We start from the raw sequence: 8,267 nt of genomic DNA, 5'->3' as shown, positions 1-8,267 counted from the left end.
GAAAGAAAGAAAGAAAGAAAGAAAGAAAGAAAGAAAGAAAGAAAGAAAGAAAGAAAGAAAGAAAGGAAGGAAGGAAGGAAGGAAGGAAGAAAAGACCACAATGCAACCTCAGCTCCCTGCCAACCTGTGCGAACCTCAGCAATTAGGTCCTGGTTTTAAAAAACAAAAAATAAAAAACAAAAACACCCAACAACAGAATCACCAGCCACGCAGTGTACTGGGCAGCCCAGCCTCAAATACAATTGAACCTGCCCACTGGACTGTTGTCAGACCTGGGCGAATACACAGGAACATATCCACCCAGTACCATCATCACCCCTACAGTTCCCTGAGTCTATTGCCCCCTTCATAAGCATCCCCAGCCCTTCTTGGAACCCACAAGGGGCAAAAGTCAAGCTCTTGAAGTCTTCTCCCTACATCACCTCTGAGTGTCACCACAGAGTCCACACAGAAGTCCCTGCAGTGTTGGAACAGCACTGCAAATCCCAAGTCCTGCACGGCTCTACAGAACGTTATAAAACCTTAGCATGGTGATTTAACTCTGGCAGAGGTGCACAGCACATAGCACCGTGTGTGTGTGTGTGTGTGTGTGTGTGTGTGTGTGTGTGTGTGTGGTGCGTACGCGTGTGGAATAGAAAAAAGTCAGAAAGATAAATTTGTCGCTAGAGACCCCCAATCCGTGAATCCACAGCAGGCATGGAGTTGGAAACCCCACTCACACAGTGATCTGCCTGCCCCAAGTGGTGCTCAGAAGCCTGGAGTCTTCCCACCCGCCACTACTCACTTTACTTCCGCTGCTGAACTCCGCCCTCCCCCTCAGCCAAGGACACAAATATTAAATTAACCCAAACCAGAAAAAGAAAAAGACCACATCACAGTGTCACCGGTCCTTCCTTCCACTCTTGTCTCACAACCTCGTCCCATTGTCTTGTCGTAGAGACTAGAGCGAGAGGGAAGGAGCGCGTCTATGATTTTACCCTCCTCGGAAACAACAGGAATAGAAGGAAAAAAAAAAAAAACAGTCCCCTCTTTCCACTTCCTCAGACATCTCCAACCTGCAGCCCCGTGTCTAGACAGAAGCCCTCTCAAGGAAATGTGGTTCTCAGCTCCTCTCTCGGCTCCTCTCTTCTCCTCTCTTCTCCTTGGAGCCTCCTGATAAATTGACTCCAGGAGCCTGTGCTTCTTAGCAATAAATAAGCTCCAAATATAGACGAGGGGGGAATATGATGAGCCTCTCTGACATTTGTCTTTAAAATAAAACTAGCTGCACGTCAAGTTTGAGCTTAATTTCTGGAAATAGGCGGAAGTCGCTCCGGATCATGCATGGAAGGCTAATTGAAAAGATCAGTCGGGGCGCTTGTGGCAGCCTTGTCACTTTGTGACAGTGCTCCGCTCCGGGAAATTGCATCGTCACGACAAACGGGACCGTGATAAAACGACCCTTTCCGTCCCTATTTGTAGATCACTCAGACGAGAATGAACTGCACTCGGCTCCCCTTCGAGGGGAGCTGCGTTTTCAGGGTAGCTTGAGGCTTGGGGCTGGAGGAGGGTTATAGCTCACGGAGGGGGGGCGGGGCCTCAATTCGATGAAAAGTGACAGGCATTTAGGGATCTGGGCTCTGGCTGTCCCGGGCCAGTGCAAGAGGGGACATTGCACATTGCAAGAGAGGGCTTCTTAAACAGGGCAAGGCCTACCTACCTTGAGCTTCCAGTTTCTCCTAAATTTTCTCTCATCATCTACCTTGGCTTTCTAGATCTCATTTACCATGCAGGTATGGAGGCCCATCTCTGGGCAAAAGAAAGCTTCCCAGAAAAAGAAAAGCCGTCCCAGAGAAACGAAGAGAAACTTTTCAAAAGCAAAGCCAGGGTAATTCCCAGTCTACAGATGCCAGAGTGTGCAAGGCCTCATAGACCTTCCTTATCCCTTATTGCAAAACTAACGTGCCCAGCACCTCCACAGCTGAAGCCCGGATTTGCTGGTCTGAGAGACCCAGGGCCAGGGCGCCTCTGCCAGCAACGAAATGGCAGCGAAGAAACATAGCTCTAAATTCCCCTTTAGAGGTTAAGCCTCAATCATTGTGTCCCTTCCCTAGGGACTGCTGGCGTTCTCGCCCAGTGGCGATGATTATGCGCCTAGAATTCGACCGCAAAGCTTCTAATACGAAAACATATGGTGTCAATTTGGATGCTCCGCGCTTCGCGCACACCCGGGAACCAGCGGCACAAAGCCTACAGGCCAACCCGCGACCCGTACCCCTCTGGGCCTGCCAGCCAGGCCATAGCGTAGCGGCAAACGATCGCAACTGAGCGCCTCGGCCCACCTGAAAACCTAAGGCTAAAGAGTCAGACCTCCGGGGTATGAATCTGACAGGTTCTGCTCAAATGCAGCTGCAAATACACCTTTGCTCACTTTCCTGATCTTAGCGCCCCTGGTCCTGTGGCATCAAGAGCTGCTGGTCTCTCTAAGCTTCTGCCAGTCCACAACCGCAGAAGACCCAGGCCTCTCCATACTCCCAAGCATAGTTTTAGCCTCTGTAGATCTCCACCTTTACCCAGGCCTAGCTTCAGTGGCTCAACTCTATCACATACCAGCAACCATTGCCTGAGTACAAAGGTTGGGGCCCAAAGGACCTGGGCAAAGGTAAGAAGAGAGGCACAAAGGAGCCTGGTCAAAGGCACCAGGAGCCTGGGTCATCCTGAACCCACTCAGTTGCTCTTGCTAGTGCAAGGTTTATCCAATTCCTGACCCGCACAGCTTCCACTCTCTTCCCAGATCCAGTAAACTCTCCTTTCCAGTAAACCCTGTGAGGTTTACTTCCCCACTAGGGTACCAGCCCTGGGTGCTCCACTCCCCTTCTCTTCTAGGCCGGTAGCTAGGGTGGGGAGGGGAGGAGCTGGCCAGAGATTGACTAAGGGAGGGAAGCCCCCCACCCCTCGGGGTCGGAGGAGACGCTCAGTCTTGGCCAAGCCCAAAGAGGCCTCCTTCTCTTCTCAGGAGAAGCCTTTGCTTCGCCCCGCCCTGCTCGGCCCAGCCCCTCTCTCTGGGGTCAGAGCCCGGGCAGGGGCGGGGAGGGGGTATGAGTTACAGGATTGGGGGGGGGGCGGGTTTCTCTACCGCAGCTTCAAAAACTCAGAGGAGTAGTTTTGAAGGGCCCCAGCCTCTGCCCTTCTAGAACCTAGCAGAGCAAAAAACATCTCTCAGCTTTTCCTCGCGGGTGTTGCCCGGATAGATCTCAGGCCACCTCCCTCCCTCTCTTCCAGTGGCTTGGACTCCCCTAACCCATGGCCCGCATGCCTCCAGCCCTACAGTCCAGAGAAAGACCTGAGACACTTACTGTTCTGCATGCTGGAGCTGGTTGGCAGCCTCCGGATCCCACGGGGCTCGAATACAGGGCTCTGTTAGGAAAAAACTTGGAGTTAATCCCGGGCTTTGCACAGGTAGGCCTGTACTCCTACTGAGGAAAACCTGGTGCCTGAACTGGAGAATTCCCCTTTTCTTAGAAATTGAGCTACTCAACTGCTTGGGGCGATCTGAGGGTCACATAGTCTTGCCCCCATATGCATGCAAAATGGACTTTATGAGCAGCGAATAAAATAATCCAACATTCACAATCCGTTTCCCCGAATCTTTTAGTAGTTAGCCCTTTCATCGGGAGAAACAGAAACAATGATCGGGTTTTGATTTGTTTTCCCACCTGAACTACGGTCTTAAAAAACTCCTTCAGATTTTTGAAGCCCAAAGCAGCACCATAAAACTTGCCTGAAAACTGGGATATATGTCCACTTCTAGAATAGAAGATCTCACACATCTGCTCACCCGCCCTTAGTTAAAGTCTTCTGCCTAAGACAAAACAGAGTGAAAGAGAAAGGTGTGTCAAACTGGCCCAGCACATAGTTGACTGGCTGTCTGCGGTCCACTTAAAGTGAATCTGAGGCTAGATCCTTCTGCCTAGAAACACCAAACCCACCCCAAGCTTCCAGTGGCCTCTCCCACTGAAATTCACATGCTCAGGAAAAGGCTGTATTGGCTAGGCTTGGGAAAATGGGGGAAATTGAGTTGTGGGTCTCACTTTGCAAAACTACCAAGTACCAGGGAAAGGAGAAGGCTTAAACTAAAACATTAGAGAGGGGAGGAGAGACAGCGCTGGGGAAGGAAGGCGATGAGCACCTGAAGTGTGCGGAGGAAGAATGGAAGGACCTGGTGGTGCCTTGGGCCTCAGGTTAGGAAGTCTGGGTGAGCCTCAGACCAAGCTCCCTCCTTTCCTGAGGAACTAAGCTCTCTGGTTACTCCTTTATCCTTAACCAACCCCCCACACATACACCCCCAAAAACGCTTTCAAGTCAGACCCCCACAGTCCATCTCTCAGCTCCTTCCCAACTGAGCAAGTGGTGAGCCCTTTTCCCTAGATCTCATTTATTGTAGCTAACTTTGCTTTTGGTGTTTAGATCTTCCTCTTTTCCTGTACCGTGACACACGCTGTCCACCTCGCCTCCCTGCTTTAAAAAGTACAAATGGGAAGGGGTGTAGACAAAGTCTGCAGACACCAGACAATGGCTTCTATTCTGTGGCTCTCCCCAAACCCAGACAGTAAAGCCCAGGCTCTCAACCCAGCTACACCAGGTCCAAGCAAAGGAACCAACAACTCTGCAACTCCCAAAGGGGGGAAAAAAAAAAAGAGGACTCTACTCACTGAAGTACTGACTCGCCACAGCGCCCCTCAAGGCGTCCAGTCCTCCGGGCTTTCCCTCAAAAAGAGGGTTCTTGGGAGTGAGGTGGAGAAAATAGTAAAGTAATTTCTTGTTATAAATATCTGGAGGTAATTGTCTTACTGGTGTGAGTTGTTAGGGGCTGTAAAAAGATACAAGGGCACCGTGGGGAGCTCAATTGGAAAGGGGGAGTTACAATAAAGAGCCCATTCAAGAGGATTGCCCAGGAAAAAGGGGGAGGGTTAAAATAATGAAATAGTCACAGCATCTCATTTAGTTTTATTTTTAAGAAATCATTCCCCCCCCCCGGTTTTTTTTTTTTTTTTTGGCTATGATAATGATTAATTTTGCCACCCTGCAAAGAATTCCAGGGAATAGTTTTCTCTTTAAGGCCTTTTATGATTTAACTTTTAAGTAACTGAGAGGCAACTTAAATCCATAAGACCTAAGTCTAGGATGAGGACTTTCTCAGTGTCTGTTTAATGACTGAACATAGCCAAGGACTAGATACCATCATTGCGGTTAACTCCTACAGTCTCCCTCCTGTCTCTAGGCCAGTTCCTGAATCTATATCATGTCGCAAACAGATACCTCACCCAGAACAAAATGTCCATCTTACTTATATATGTAGGACTCAGGCTGCAAAGGATAGCAGGTGTATGTGGAGGGTGTGTGTATGGAGGGTGTGTGTGTGTGTGTGTGCGCGCGCGGAGAATTCTGTTTGCAGCAGAAAACTTCCTAAGCTCTTCTGGAACCACATTTTTTACACAGCCTCATGTCTCCAAGCCGGCTCGGACCTCCGTAATACCATTTTAGAAAATTGTCTAGCTGATCCCCCAAAAGCTAGCTGATTAGTTTCCCAAGCAAGTGGGAAGGTGATAGCACTTCAGGTTCCGGTTTTGCTCGGTTCCCACCCTCCTCTCCTCTAAGAAGCTATCTAATTACCTAAGTAGTCGTTAACACTCAGTGCAGAAAGCACCCTGGGAAGCAGGGCACACCCTGCACCCGGAAGCAGTCCTATTCTTAAAGAAGCTAGACCCCTCTGCCTCAGCCCAAACCCCTAGCCTAGGCTAGGTCTTTGTATTGCCTTGGAGGGGGTCATAGTCCTGCATCAGGAATGAAGGAGTATTCAGAAATCTCCAAGGCCACAAGGTCTGAGTCTCCAAGGTCCATTGGACCTCTGTCCTCCTCACTCCCTGACCCAAACCCAAGCCAGAACTCTCACACTATGCTATTGTTTCAATTATTTAAATTTCAAAACCCACTCCCGCATTCCTCAGCTGAAGTGTTCGGAGAAGCTTGGGTTCTCTCTTCCAGATGCCCTTCCTGGAAATTAGCAATTAGGGCGACAAAGTTTACCCTCCAGGGCCAAATGATTACAACTCATCAATTGCTTTCAAACATATGCAAAGATCCCCAGCAACCCTCCTCCCGGTCAGCGGCAACCCTCCTCCCCGTCAGCACAACTATTCGTGCTCTTGGGTAAACCTGCTAGGCTTTCAAGGATTTTAGCTTCTCAGTTGTTTTTCTGATCCTATCTCCTCAACCCTTCCCAAGTTCGAGTTTAACATCCAAAATGGCGAGAGAGAGAGAGAGAGAGAGAGAGAGAGAGAGAGAGAGAGAGAGAGAGAGAGAGAGAACACATTCACTTTGTTTTTAAACTTTTCAGAAAGCTCATTAATGAAAGGCCAGGTTTTTTAGCACTCGAAAAAGAAAGCATTTCCACTTGAAATTCAACTCCATTTCCCTCAATTACACTTGCTAAAATTCGAGGCTATTATGGCTTAGGGAGACTGAGAAGATCTGCCCCGGGAAAGAGGCAACAACTTTCTGAACTTTGAAAAGCCACTTTTCCTCCTGGGGTCTTAGAATCCAAAAGCTCTCGAATTACTCAGACTAATTAGCAGGGAGAGGACGCGATCCGAGGAGAGGGAAAGCCAGTGCTTTCTTGTAGATTTTTTTTTCCCCTTTAGGCCACACAAAGAAAAATATCAGTACACTCGAAAAGGGAGCAAACCGCATTTCCAGCTTGAAACTTGTTGAAAAGGCAACACGGGGTACAGCTTGGTCAATGGAGACACGGGAAAATACCCACCAAGAGCTGGAGGTGGGAGTCCACAGGACAGGGAACACACCAACTTTCGCAAGATAGAGTTGTGGGAAGCAGGGAGAGCTAGGGCGTTTGTTTCCAAATCCGAGCTCAGCGCTCGGCTGAGGCTGGAGGCGAGGGCCCTGGGGGGTGGATGGAAGCTGGCAGTCCTTGCGATCGGCTCAGAGCTCCCTCGCAGAGCTCATCCGACCGCCTCGGCCTAGTGGCTTCCTTCACCGCCCGCGCTCGCTCTGGGTCCCTCGTGGCCTCCGGCGCACGGCCGTGGTCCCCATCCAGACGGCTCTGGCTGGCGGAGGGCGCGATGACCCTTTGGTGCTCGAGTGCTGCGGGCAGTGCTGCGCCGGGAGAATCTTGCACAAAGCCCGAGCGCGGGCTGGCGGGAGGCGGCGCGGAGAGTCGGCTGGTTGGGCGCTCTCTGCGCGCTGGCTCGGCCCCGGCTGGACAAAAGCATCGCCAGCGGCTGCTCTCCGCGGCCTGGGGCACGGCGGAGCCTCTTCGTCCTTTTGCGCTGACCGCGAGCTTTTGGAGGCGCTGAAGCCGAGAGCTGCGGTTTGCGGGGGCGCCCTGCAGCCTAGCTGCTCTCCGAGAGCTCCAGCCGCACTTGCGCTCGTGCAGAGCCAGCCGCCTGCCTGGAGCTCCGCGCTGTTGTGGCTCGCGAACCGTCGCCCTCCGACGCGGGCTTTCGCTGGAAGTAGAAAGTTTGGGCTCCTGCGTGGAAACTTCTCCGGCCCAACTCTCCCGGCGTAGCAGTGGGGGAGGGGACCGGCGAGAGGGGAGGAAAGAAGAGAGGGAGAGACCTGCCAGGATATTGAAATATAAAGAAATCGAGAAGAAAGAAGCGGGACTCACCTTTAAGAGGCATCCTCTCTTTCGTCGTTGTCAAGGCTCCTGTCAAGAGTTTTGTTGGGCTTTTTTTTTTTTTTTTTTTTTTTTTGGTTTTTGTTGTTTTGGGTTTCCCTCCCCCTGTTGTTGCTTAAAGACCACAACGGTTTGAAATGACGGTATTTTAAAGGAGTTGCTCGTGAGAGTTTTCTCCACGGACGCTGCTGGGTTGGTTTGTGAGAGCAATTCTCAGATCCCTGGGAAGAAGACAGAGATTGACAATAAAATGGGCTGTCAGCGGCTGGAGAGTGAGAGATAAAGAGTGTGGGGAAGTGGCTGCAGCCAGCACACCTATGCTGATTGGTGATGGCTCAAGTGTGTTAATGTGTGTGTGCCGGCGCCCGGCCTCGCCTCCACCGCTCCTCACTGGCCCATTAGCGAAGCCTGACCTCTGTCATCATCCTCCAGCAAAACACTTCCTCCTGCGCCTGAACCAGAGCGGGAAATGAGGCCGAGCCACGGTTCGCTTTTCAAACCCACTAATCACTCCGCAACATGCAAATGCACCGCTCGCTCCCACACAAAATATTGCTTTATGCAAAGCAGCGCCGGGGCCTCGCGCCAGCCG

General features: G+C 51.0%; 1 protein-coding gene across 4 annotated transcripts in view; it reads right to left on the bottom strand.

The window, feature by feature from the left end:
- Pax6 (paired box 6) overlaps nt 1-8,126 on the bottom strand; it is a 22,861-nt gene extending 14,735 nt beyond the window's left edge. For 3 of the 4 annotated variants that reach the window (XM_029471300.1, XM_029471310.1, XM_029471307.1), the window contains exons 1-4: nt 7,991-8,126; nt 7,667-7,896; nt 3,761-3,841; nt 3,336-3,396 (exon numbers count right to left, since the gene is read on the bottom strand). In XM_029471300.1, the coding sequence (XP_029327160.1) occupies nt 3,336-3,345 (10 nt within the window). In that variant the 5' untranslated portion in view covers nt 3,346-3,396; nt 3,761-3,841; nt 7,667-7,896; nt 7,991-8,126. Of the gene's footprint in view, nt 1-3,335; nt 3,397-3,760; nt 3,842-7,666; nt 7,969-7,990 lie in introns of those variants that run through there. The other variant, XM_021183256.2, reaches the window with a different exon arrangement.
- Nucleotides 8,127-8,267: the final 141 nt, after the last annotated feature.

This window comes from Mus caroli, chromosome 2, assembly GCF_900094665.2.
Source record: "Mus caroli chromosome 2, CAROLI_EIJ_v1.1, whole genome shotgun sequence".
NCBI lineage: Eukaryota > Metazoa > Chordata > Mammalia > Rodentia > Muridae > Mus > Mus caroli.
The sequence above is the reverse complement of the archived record's forward strand: the minus strand, read 5'-3'. Positions and strand labels throughout refer to the sequence as shown.